The sequence below is a fragment of the Camelina sativa genome, chromosome 17 (assembly GCF_000633955.1).
Source record: "Camelina sativa cultivar DH55 chromosome 17, Cs, whole genome shotgun sequence".
NCBI classification, from domain to species: Eukaryota; Viridiplantae; Streptophyta; class Magnoliopsida; order Brassicales; family Brassicaceae; genus Camelina; species Camelina sativa.
Window position 1 is genome coordinate 1145941 of NC_025701.1, and position 12487 is coordinate 1158427.

The 12487-nt window shown below is 34.2% G+C and overlaps 2 protein-coding genes and 2 pseudogenes across 4 annotated transcripts in view; all 4 read right to left on the reverse strand.

The window, feature by feature from the left end:
- LOC104754469 (protein NETWORKED 3A-like) overlaps nt 1-1088 on the reverse strand; it is a 4228-nt gene extending 3140 nt beyond the window's left edge. The window contains exons 1-2 of one of the 2 annotated variants that reach the window (XM_010476667.2): nt 746-1088; nt 499-593 (exon numbers count right to left, since the gene is read on the reverse strand). In XM_010476667.2, coding sequence (XP_010474969.1) covers nt 499-577 — 79 coding nt within the window. In that variant the 5' untranslated portion in view covers nt 578-593; nt 746-1088. Of the gene's footprint in view, nt 1-498; nt 594-741 lie in introns of both variants that reach the window. The other variant, XM_010476668.2, reaches the window with a different exon arrangement.
- Nucleotides 5891-8416, reverse strand: LOC104754470 (formimidoyltransferase-cyclodeaminase-like). Of its 2 annotated transcripts, none has more exons than XM_010476671.2 (3): nt 7967-8416; nt 7283-7677; nt 5891-6517 (listed from the first exon to the last, which is right to left on the reverse strand). In XM_010476671.2, the coding sequence occupies exons 1-3, from the start codon at nt 8353-8355 to the stop codon at nt 5994-5996; spliced, it is 1308 nt and encodes a 435-aa protein (XP_010474973.1). In that variant the 5' UTR covers nt 8356-8416; the 3' UTR covers nt 5891-5993. The 2 variants fall into 2 exon arrangements, with proteins under 2 accessions (XP_010474973.1, XP_010474972.1); XM_010476670.1 differs by having other exon boundaries at nt 5924-6517; nt 7877-7969.
- On the reverse strand, nt 9870-12036 carry LOC104754471 (annotated as a pseudogene).
- LOC104759058 overlaps nt 11760-12487 on the reverse strand; it is a 3477-nt pseudogene continuing 2749 nt past the window's right edge.

Below are 12487 nucleotides of genomic sequence, written 5' to 3' on the forward strand. Positions count from 1 at the left end.
ATCACTCTCAGCATTTGCTTTGTCTTTTCATCCAATTCTACAATTACCAAAATCAGATTTCACCATGTCAAAATCTCAATAAAGTTCAACACTTTTTAACTCTTTAGTCTAAGAAAGTCATAAACTAAGATAAGATACCAAAACAGAGAGTCAGCTTCTCCAACAAACCTTAACGACTATTCTATACCAATATCAACAAGAGAACAGAAAAAAAAAAAGGTAATACCTTTTGAGAGAAAACTAAAAGATCTAAACCACAGAGACCATAGACCAAAATTAAGACTTGGATTTTGACCAGAACCAAACTTGACCATGTCAAAAATCTCAATGAAATTAAACACCTTTTTTTATTACTACTCAATTGTCACAGAACATCATAACAAAATACCTTTGAATTCAATAGACAGACACACACACACATATACCAAAATCAAAAACGTAAGAAATTGACATGAGCAGAAGCAAAATCAGAGAAAGAGAAAAAAGAGAAATAAATACCAGAGAGAGTAGAATGAAGCCAAGGAGAGAAATTAGTAGTGTTGTGATTTCCAATCCACCACCATTTTGATGACTCCATCACTCTTTCTCCTCCACTTAAAATTACAAAACAGCAAATAAAGAAAAGGATCTTCAGTTACTTTAGATAAAATTTAAACAAAAGACTCAGTCTTTGAATCATCATCATCATCTAGTATATGACCTCAACAGCAAAATAGAAAAGAAGAGAGACTCGGAAATTACCAACCTCAGTGACGAATTCAGTTTTCACGGCGCCGTTCCTCTCTCTCTACTTCTTCTTCTTCGTTGTTGTAGAGCAATCTTCTTTAAGGATTTATGTTTTCTATTCTTTGTCTTCAGACTTCAAGAGTTCAGAGAGTGAAGGACAATGGCATCATTTACCACTGTTTATCTCCTTTTAAATGACGTTTTCACCCTTCTTTTTTTTTTTGGTGGTAGGTTTCCTTAGTCAAAACAAATTACAATTTGTTTCTCAAAATAAGGATTTATTTATTTAAAATTTCCATAAAACAAAAGTACAGAGGATTTTGTGCTCTAATTTCCTCTCTATAACAAGATTTTGTTTTTAATGTTTTATCAGACTCAGTGTAGTCAAAGGATTTATATATATGGAGATATATATATTGATGGAGCTAAGAACAGGGGTAGTTTGGGAATTATCTTCAGCTGATAGATACGAGGGAGGGTTATCTAAATGGGCCCCACGAGGCCATGTGGGCCGTGGCGAGCGTAACACGAAAAAGGCGTTTTTGTGCAACGGTCGATTAAACTCTTTCCATGCTTTTTAGTGTATATAGATAGAATAAGACCAAAAAGAACAACAACAAATTAAGTACAAAACATATATGAGCTTCTTGTTTGTTGTATTCCACTGTATTTAGTTCTTTTTAAAAATTTTGGGGGCGTTTCATTATTAGTATAGCTCTTTTTACAATAAGACAAGTGAATCTGTTTTTTCCTTCTATTTTAAAATTTTGCACTATTTATAGATTAAAAGACTTTTAAAGCAGAGTGAAATTCTAAATTAGATAATGCTACTATGTCTATTGCTAACGTTATAAATACCATTAGCTTAAAAGTATGTATGTTGTAATCAGTATTAACGTGTCATAACTTTGACAAACAAAGTTGGAAACAGAGATTTTCTAGACTAAACTATATATAGCGAAGGTGTTTTAATTCTTAATCGTTTAGATTGGACCAAGCTGTACTGCATCTGCAATTTCTCTTAGGCCAAAAGCTCAGTTTGAAATCTTTCTACAATTATTTTCGTTTTTTTAACTTGGATTGGATTGTGAAAATTTATGCATTTGTAAAGTTGATAAACATTGCTTTAAGTTTGCCTTCATTGCCACTGCAAAGAAACGACAGTGTTTCCAGACGTAAGTTAACATTCATAGCACCTTATATTATACCAACTCTCTCCACCTTCTCTCCTCTTCAGTAATACTCTAAATTAGTCCTCTTCATTTATTAATATAATCTTGGTATGATAAGATGCGACGGGAAAGAATACGGCTTCTTTCTCAGTATGGCTCAAATAACTGTTGTAAGTGTGGAGAGGCTGAAACCTACCATGACCATGAAGGCATGAAGAGAATAATATGGAGCTGAAATAGTATTATTCTTCCTATATATGCAGCTTCAGGTGAGCCTCAGTTGCTTGTGACGGCTTCTGTGTAACAAGATCAGCTATTAGAGAAACTCTAAAACGTATCCTTTCAATAACACAGTCAATCAGTGATCATGGATAAATAAAATAATAATATCTGCTTTTTATTTAATTGTACGATAAATATGTTTTGCAAATTTATGTAGTAGTAACATACAAAAGGATTGTAACACGAACAAATAAAAACCCTAAATAATAATAATATCTGCTTTTTTTTTATTCAATCGTATATTAAAAAAATGTTTTGCAAATTTATGTACTAGTAGTAACATACAAGGCTTGTAAAACAAAAGAAAACCCCTAAATCAAGGGAACTGAAACTGCAAGTGATGATTCAGGTCACATCTGGAATCGAAGCAACGTAAAAGTTTTGAGTTGTCCAATCTCTCTCGTTGGGAGAAGAAGCAGAGATACGGTCTCTTATTTGCCGTTTAATCTTGGCTTTTGTTTTTTTTTGGGTTTAATCTACAGTAATCAATTTTTGAATCTCTAGTTACACAGCAAACGACGCAAGTCCCATCAAATAAATTGTTAGGCAGTAACGGGTTAACTGTAACGGTAACTTTTTACGTATGATTTACTTTTGCTGTTTTGATAAAAAAAAAAAAAGGAAACATTCCTATTTTCTGAAAACCTAACCTTTCCCTTTATTTTTTTTTTGTTGGAAACCTTTTTTCTATATAAACTCGAAGCTAAGCTAGCACAGTCATCTTTAAGAAACCATGATTTTACGAAAGCAAAACAACCACCACCCTCCCTTGTTCTTCCTTTTTTCTAGTCTCTCTGTTCTTTTTGAGGCAAGCTCTGTTAATCTCTTACAGACCGTCAAACTCGATCTGCGTTTCACGATCTCTGGCTCATGGAGAAACTCACCCGCAGTACTGTACCGATTCCGAGGTGGTGACGCAAACCATGGATGCATCAAGCAACATCATACGCACCATTGTCACGAACATTAGCCAGGTTTGTTGCTTCTTCAAACTATTCGCCACAATTCTTTTTTTCTTTTACCTCGCAACTTTGGATTTTATAATTGAAGCCTAACTTGCTTTGAAAAATAAAATAGTCTCTTCGATTTGAGGTCCAATCTTTGTTTTTTTTTTAAAAGCAAATAAATCTTAGATGAAATATTTGGCTGGCTCATCATTCATATATTCTTAAGAAATTGATCTGACCTACAATGTTCTCTGTCTGTTATCTCTTTGTTTCCTAATTGACCTTTTAGTTTTTTTTGTAGGGTTCCTCAACTTCCTCTGTTCTTTCTTGATTCGCCAAGTTATCCGGTGGCAAGCACAAAGACTATTAGGTTTCGTGGGATGATTGAGAAAGACTTGGTAAAACCAATTCTATTTTCTGCTTTTCTTTTACTAATTTAAAATAATCTAAAAGATATAGTATTATTGATAATAAATTGATTCGCTAGTAAAAAGTTTTTTCACATCATTATATAGATATAGTATTATTACTATTTTCTAATTGTTTTAACTTTTTTTTTAAAAAACATTTGATTGTTTTTGACTGGTATTAAAATAGATTTTTCTCATGATTTTAAGATTTTTTTTTTTTTTTTTTTTGTAATAATGCTATATTTATAAAATAATGCGAGAACTAAAAGGATTTTTGGATCCCGTCATTTGACTTAGTCATTGATCGTTAGAGATTCCACAAATTCAACTTGTTTTCACATCATTTTGTAGATTTGTATTATTACTAGTTTTTCAAATTTTTTAACTTTTTTTAAAAAAACTTTTGATTTGTTTTTGACTGGTATTAAGTTTTTGACTGGTATTAAAATAGTTTTTTCTCATGATTTTAAGATTTTTTAATTTTATTTTTTGTAATAATGCTATATTTATAAAATGATGCGAGAACTAAACGGATTTTGGATCCCGTCATTTGACTTAGTCATAGATCGTTAGAGATTCCATAAATTCAACTTGTTTTCACATCATTTTGTAGATTTAGTATTGTTACTAATTTTTCAAAAAATTTTAACTTTTTTAAAAAAATCTTTGATTTGTTTTTGACTGATATTAAAATTGTTTTGTTTCTCATGGTTTTAAATTTTTATTATTATTATTATTATCTTTTTTTGTAATAATGCTATATTTATAAAATGATGCCAGAACTAAACAAATGTTGGATCCCATCATTTTGACTTAGTCATTGATCGTTAGGGATTTCACAAATTCAACTTGTTTTCACATCATTTTGTAGATTTAGTATTATTACCAAATATTAAAATTTAAAATTTATTTAAAAAACTTTTTGTCTTCTCAAGGATTTAAAAAAAACATTTAAATAATGCTATAATGCTATATTTATAAAATAATGCTAGAACTAATCTGATTTTAGATCTCGTCATATGACTTAAAAGAATTTTTGATGACTTCAATAAAATCTCTCAAACAATCTCAATATTTTAATCTTGTTATGAAGAATTGTTAGATATTTTCTATATAATTTTGTTGATTTGATTTCCTATATAATCTTGTAAAATCTCTCAAACAATTCCAATATTTTAACCATACTTTCCATGATTTTATTTTGTGAAAAGTGCATAAAATTATAAACCAATAACACAAAAATTGAATTCATTAACAATCATAGATTCTTTTGTTTTAGTTGAATCTAAAAGTCATTAAATGACTTTAAATGACTTTTAATGACTTTTAAAAATAAAACAAAACTTTTAATGACTTTTCAAAATTCTTATGACTTTATGAAATTCTTAATCCAACAATAACACCATAACAATAACACCATATTCATTAAGATTTTAAATAATTTTTTACAAATCACAAACTAATAACACCAAACTTAGCAAAATCCTGATTGAATAACAACTTACTCTACATAACATTTTAAGTCGTTAAAACTCTTTTTAAATCACAAACCAATAACACCCCCTAATCAACAAAACTATATAGAATACTCTCTAACAATCCTTAAAAATATTTCATTTATTCACTTTTGTTGAAATCTTCAACATTCTTTATAAATTAGAATCTAATAAACTATAGATTGTTAGAGATTCTACAAATCCAACTTGTTTTCACATCAGTGTATAAATATTAACTTTTTACTTGTTAAAATTGTTGTGTGAAAAACAATTGAATTCATTAATAATCATAGATTCTTTTGTTTCAGTTGAATAAAACAAAACTTTTAAAAATTCTTATGATTTTATAAAATTCTTAATCCAATAACACCATATTCATTAAGATTTTTATAAAAGATTATTTTACAAATCACAAACTAATAACACCAAACTTAGCAAAATCCTGATTGAATAACAACATACTCTACATAACATTTTAAATCATTAAAACTCTTTTTAAATCACAAACCAATAACACTCTTTAATCAACAAAACTATAGAATACTCTCTAACAATTTTTAAAAATCTTTTATTTATTCACTTTTGTTGAAATCTTCAATATTCTTTACAAATTAGAGAATCTAATAAACTATATAGATTGTTAGAGATTCTACAAATCCAACTTGTTTGCACATCAGTGTATAAATTTGAACTTTTTACTTAGCAAAAGAGACAAGGCTACACAAAAGAATTCTCTCACAGTTGTCGCTGAGAGAAAAACACCAATGATGAGATTTTTATGTTTTGGCCTCAACGAACGTATCATCTGTTGATCAATTCACCTTTTTAGTTCATCTTTTGCTAATTTCAGTATATACTCATGGCAATATATAGCATATCTAAACACAAAATGAAGACAAATGACCGATGTCCGTAATAATTCGTTCCACAAATGACAACATCATAATGTTTTTTTTTTGTTTACTTTGAAAATTTTGAATTGTTGAGCAAGTCAATATATCTTTGAGCAATCTGATCGGGTGTATAGTCCGTATAATACCCTTTTCCCACAAGCAGACCTTCCTCTCTGCCAAGCCTCTCAATCAGTCCCTGTACTTCATCTCCTCCCACTTGACTTGGATTCAACAAGTTACAGGCGACCTCTATAACTCCTTTCCCATGCACAAGCGCCATTGTCTGCACTGAAGCCAAGCCCCCTCCTCTCTCGCTCGTCTTCCTTGATATTCTCCTCACTGCCTTGAGATTGTTTGACATGACTGGTACGTTATAGTTACTCACCCACCCGCACGCCCCAACCGCTACAACCCCTTTGGCTTTGCTCACCTCTTGTGGCCCTGCGTCTGGCTTCACTGGCACCATCTCCAGCTCCAACCCACCTGCCCATTCATGTCCCTCCCTGTTTGCCTTGAAGTATCCCAGCTTCCTTCTGATCGAATCCAGCGTGCACTGCTCCTTATCTGCTGCTCCATATAGATATGTAGGAACTGCACCAGGGAGGGTCGGGTATCTCATTCCACATACCAATATAGAGAATGCTACAAAGACTTTCATTTTCTATGGCCTAGATGATGATGAAGCCATAGAACAAGACAGGACATAACTCTGGTGGCTATCACAAAGTACACATCAACTACAGCCGACAAAACTACAAGCAATGTGATCTGCTAAGGCCTAAGAACAACAGAGTATTACTACAAAGACTTCCCCACATTCTATGGCCTAGAGTTGATGAGATAACAAAGACAGGACACCACTCTGCCTATCACAAACATCAACTACAACATACAAACGATGATCTCTGCTAAGAGCAGAGTGTTACTACAAAGACTTCCACGTTCTATATGGCCTATAGAGATAATAAAGACAGGACATCACTCTGCCTATCTCAAACATTAACTACAACAGCATACAAACAACGCTCTGCTTAGAGCAGAGTGTTAATACAAAGACTTCCATGTTCTATGGCCTAATAAAGATGATGAGATAATAAAGACAAAACAACACTCAGCCTATCACAAACATCAACTACAGCATACAAAGCAGAGTATTACTTCAAAGACTTCCATATTCTATGGCCTAATAAAGATGATGAGATAATGAAAGACAGGACATCACTCAACCTATCACCAAGTAGACATCAACTGCAGCATACAAACAATGTTCTGTTCTTAGCTTACTAAGTGTCTTTTAAAATGGAGGAATTCACAGGTTAGTTGCTAGTGAGGTGTTCTATTAAGTTACTTACTGACCTCGAAGAGTGGAGCCGATGTCCATTGCTAGGGAATTGGCAACGGAAGAAACTTGTTCTATAGAGGTTTGAGACAAGGGGTGAAAGCATATGTGGTCGACCACTCCAAGGCGGGGATGGGATCCAGAGTGCAACTCAAGATTGATGGTGTCGAGAGCAGTCTTAACCATTGCAAACACTGCATTCTTCAGGGATGAAGATGACCCAGTAGCAAGCGAGGATACAACAGTATAACCGACCCTGCCATAAGCCGCATCTTCAAACTTGTTGACGATTGCAGCCGGTGGAAAAGGCTTTACAGCTCTCTCAATGGCTTCGAGGGCCGTCTTGTTCCGCGCTTCAGATATGTATACCTTGCAGCAACCAAGCATTTCTCTCAACATCTCCTCGGACCACCTATATAGATATATGTTACAGATGTGAGTACGTTTGTTCGTTATAAGGCCAAAAAAAAAAAAGCTCTGACAGTATCCACCACAATTAGATATGTGGTCAGCAGTCACATGTCGCAGAAAAAAGGAAAAGCCAACAAAAAAAAAAAAGAAAAAAACAGAGATTGACGTCGACACACACGCCTCTTGAAAGCCATACATACAAATACAATAATAATACAAGAGAGTGCTCGTATGGAGGAGGGAGGTCCTAGAAGTCGAGATTGGAGGAAGGATTTGGGTATCCTTTGAACTCCAACTGTTTCTTGGAAACGCCGAGAGATGCGCAAATAATGTTGAATTTGACTCGGAGATGATCCTTGATCCGGTCTTTGGCTTCGTCCTCGGGATCCAAAAGAGGGAACTTAACGAGCAAGACATGGAAATCATTGAGATGCTTGTGGAGCTGAGGGGAGAAGCGAGTGGGATCAACACGGAGAGCTGAATTCCAAAGAAAAGAGCAGCCTTTGTAGAACCCGATGAGCTCGCCTGTCTCGAACCCGAGTTTCAAACCCAGATGACGAGCGTCTTCCCGACCCGACACAAGACCCTTTTCGTAACCCTCGTCGAAGCCTTGTTGAATGTGCGTCTCCTCTAAACGCACGATACAATCGAGGAAATCTTCTTTCAGACCGGAACTCATAGAAACTTGTTTTGTTTGAATGTTGTTGACAAAGCTAAATAGATTGAACACCGGACATATATTATCAAGGACAATTCTAGGGTTCACCCCTTTAAATTAAGCAAACCAATCTTAATTAAGTAAACAAATTCGGTAGATCAATTAATTTTAAAATTGTTAATTCTAATATTATCTTACAATTATTTAATTATCACATCCTAACCCTAACCATTTTTTATATATTCAAACTGATATGTAATTTTATTTAATTATAAAATCTAAACACTAACTAATTTTTTATAAACTCAAACCAATATATAATTTCATTTAATTGTAAAATCTAAATTTTAACCACTCTTTTATAAACTTTATGTATGAGAAATAGTTATGTTTGTTATTTGTTTTTATATTGATTTTTGAACATGTTTGGTGAAAGTTTTTTAGTATGATCCGTGCTTATATAAGATTTTATTTTCAACAGCACAATTAAATCTTAAAAATCACGATTAAGTGTGATAAATTGCCAATATTTTATTTCTTTTTACGTGTAAAAGTATATTTTTGTGTCTAACAATATATATTTTGTAACAATACATGAAATACTAAAGAACTTATTTTGGAAATTGTATAAATTATTGAAATATTTTCTTTAAAAAGACTCCTAGAGATATTCTTTAAATGTAGTCATAAGTCCACATATTGACCAATTAATTTATAATATTTTTTGTAACCAACTTATATTTAATCTATAACGTATTTTGTAACCAACTTATAAAAATTATATATAGTCTACAAAAATAAGTTGTGTACTTCCGTTTTATTATATATGGGAATGGGATATGTAGATATTCCTTGTATGGGCACTTATTTGTTCGTGGAAGTTACCAAAGTAGTGCGGAAGATCCACATAGTACAAGATGATCCTTATGGTGGCCAAAACTTTGTCTATGATTTTGTCACCAATGTTGGACATAGAAACATATGATTTTGTCACCAATGTTGGACCTATAAACATACGCCATTGCTGAGTCCGACTACGACACTTAGATTAATCTTGCATATATGTATAGTATAACCAAGAATTATTCGATTACTATAGTAGATGAATAATTTTTTTTCTTTTTCTAATTTTACTGCAATTAAGAAAAGTTTATTTTGATATAGAAACTTCGTTTAATTTGTTTTAGGACATAAATTATAATAGTTGAAATTATTTATAAAAATAAAATCATATTTACCTGTAGAGTTTTTGGCTAACTTGCCACTAAATTTTAAAGATAACGTGAGTAGTAAATTACACTGTGATATTATGTGGTAATTTGTCAGAAATACATTTTGTGGGATGCACACTCCATTACAATCTCACTTCTCATAAAATGTATATCGATTCTTAATTTCTTATATTTATGACATGTACATACATTGGAAGTTCTTTTTTTTTTTTTTTGAACAATGGAAGTTCAAGACTTCATTTAATGGTAAAATTGGACCAAACTTGAGGCATTTCTGGAGAATCAAGGAAACCCCACATAAACTGAGAACAAAAATGAAAACATGACATTTATCAATGTCTGTGGTTACTTTGTTTGAATATTTCATGTCTAATACTAGTAATGTCATAATTCCCAAAATACCAACTTTCAGTTTTTGTGTCATTTAAACAAAAGACACAGATGCCTATAATATCCAATAGAAATGACATCGCGACAGCAGAAATGAAAATAGAACAAATCTTCTCCAAGATCATCATTTCTTGTGTATCTTCGTTCTTCTCCTGTTTGACTTGACTTCCGAAAACTCAAGAGGAGTCGGCAAGGTTGCAACTAAAGTTGACTTCTCCCACGACAATTTGCAGCCAAGACTGACAAGATGTTTCCTCAGGTCGATAGCGCTCATCCTCAGATCTTTAGCTATATCCTCTGGATCGGTCTTGAAATTATCGACATGAAGAGAGACCACAAGAACGTAGCTTATCAGAAGGTTGGTCTTGTCAACAGTTATCTCACTTGTCCTCAGAAAAGGATCCTTGAACAATATGAAACATTTATGACGGATGATTTCTGGGAACTCATGGCCTTTAGCAGAATGGAGACCAACCGTTGAGTCCATGTCATTGAATTTAACCAGATGAGTGAGGAGCGATAAGGCAGATGCTAGTATCTAGCTCGTTAATTTGATCATCCTAGTTGCATCCATAGCTCAGATTCTTTACGCCTGGTTTCATTTTGTTCTGTTTGCAGGTTGATTCCAAGAGGCAGATGCTTTGTGCTGCCTTATCGCTCCTCACCCATCTGGTTAAATTCAAGGACATGGACTCAACGGTCTCCATTCTCATGAGTTCCCAGAAATCATCCGTCAGAAATGTTTCACATTGTTCAAGGATCCTTTTCTGAGGACAAGTGAGATAACTGTTGACAAGACCAACCTTCTGATAATTTCAGGACGGATCCAAAGGACATATAGCTAAAGATCTGAGGATGAGGGTAAGCACTGATGATTGCTGCTGCTACGGATTCCTGTTCGGGAAGGAGGTAAATATCTTGAAGGCATTCCCGTTCCTCCTCATCATGATTTTATCTAAAGGATAAGCTCTAGAAGGAGTAGTTGCATAGGCATCATAAGGAGGAATATTACGGGCAACAATAGAACTGGTGCTTGTGTCCTGCATAGAGAGACACATTATCATTTACATAGTACACATTACAAATCCTCCCAACGAGTCTCAATAAAACAAATACCAATACGCAACATTGCATACCATATAGCCGTTCATGAGATGCAAGCAAAGGATTAAAGTAGTGCTATGGATATATCTCAGCTTATATGTACAAAATAATAACAGTAAGAATGACTGATACGATACAGTAGGAAACAAGCTAGACATAGAAAAGATGTAAAGATAGAGTGGCATAGCGATAATAGTAGTAAGATGCGAGCTTTAAAAGATAACAGTAAGACTGACTGATACATTTGGAAACAAGCCAGGCATAGAAACGATGTAAAGAAACAGTAGGAAACAAGCTAGGCATAGAAAAGATGTCAAGATAAAGTGGCACACCTGAGGTCCACTTCCTGAAGCTTCTGCTTCTTCTTCTGTTTCTTGCCCTATAACATATGGCTCCAATCGGATACACTGCAAGTAAAAAATCCAGAACACTCAGAACTTCTAAAAAAAAAAAAATCTAACACAAACCAAATCCAAAACATTTGTTTTTTCTCTAATTCACAACCCATACAGGACACTGAGAAAACATTGAAAATCTAGATTCTATTACACAAAGCAAAGCTCAGCTCTCTATGCACAAACAACCCTAAACACTGAAACATTCTTGCCACAAAAGAAAGCAATTAATCAACAAAACACAAATCAGCAAGAAAGAAGAAACCAGAGAGTGTCAACCTTGTTGGCTGCAACCGGAAAGATTCGGATTGTCTTGGCCTCTCGATTTACCACGCCAAGTGCGTACGCAGTACTCGTTTCCACCGCACTCTCGCCGGAGTAGCTAGTGGCCCTTGAAGTACACGTTTGTTTGCACCTGGCGGGCGTACCACAACCTGAAATTTCTTCTTGGGCTCATCCCTATGCGTGTAAACGGTAACCTCCGGGGTCTCATGTACTCGCTCGCCTGTTTCAGGATCGGACCTCAAGAGGATCGTAGCTGGAGCTGAAATATGCCACGATAGGAGACATCTCCTATCGGGTCTCTCTGTCTAAAGAGTCATGAGCTCTCTGGCAGCTGAAATTTGTGTTTGGAAGGACCCAGTTTCCTACTACTTTCCCCCACAACCCTTTCAATGGCTTCCACATTTGCTGCTTCCTCTGAGAACTACTATCACCTTCCTTATTCTTTGCAGCAACAACAGTAGAAACACGTTTCTTGAGCTCTGAGTTCTCTTCTTTAAGCATTTGTATTGCTAAACTCATTTGCCTTATAGCTTCTCTCTTCTCTTCATCTTTCTCCATCACCATTCCCCTGTAAACCTTATTCTCCTCTCTCAGCCTCTCTATCTCTTCCTTCATCATCTCATAATCTCCATTACCTTCACCATAACCGACTTGCGATGATTCCATCTCCTCGACAATGCCATCGATCTCACCTTCATCATCAACCCATTTCCTTTCACCGTCATCTACTTCAGACTCTGCGTACTC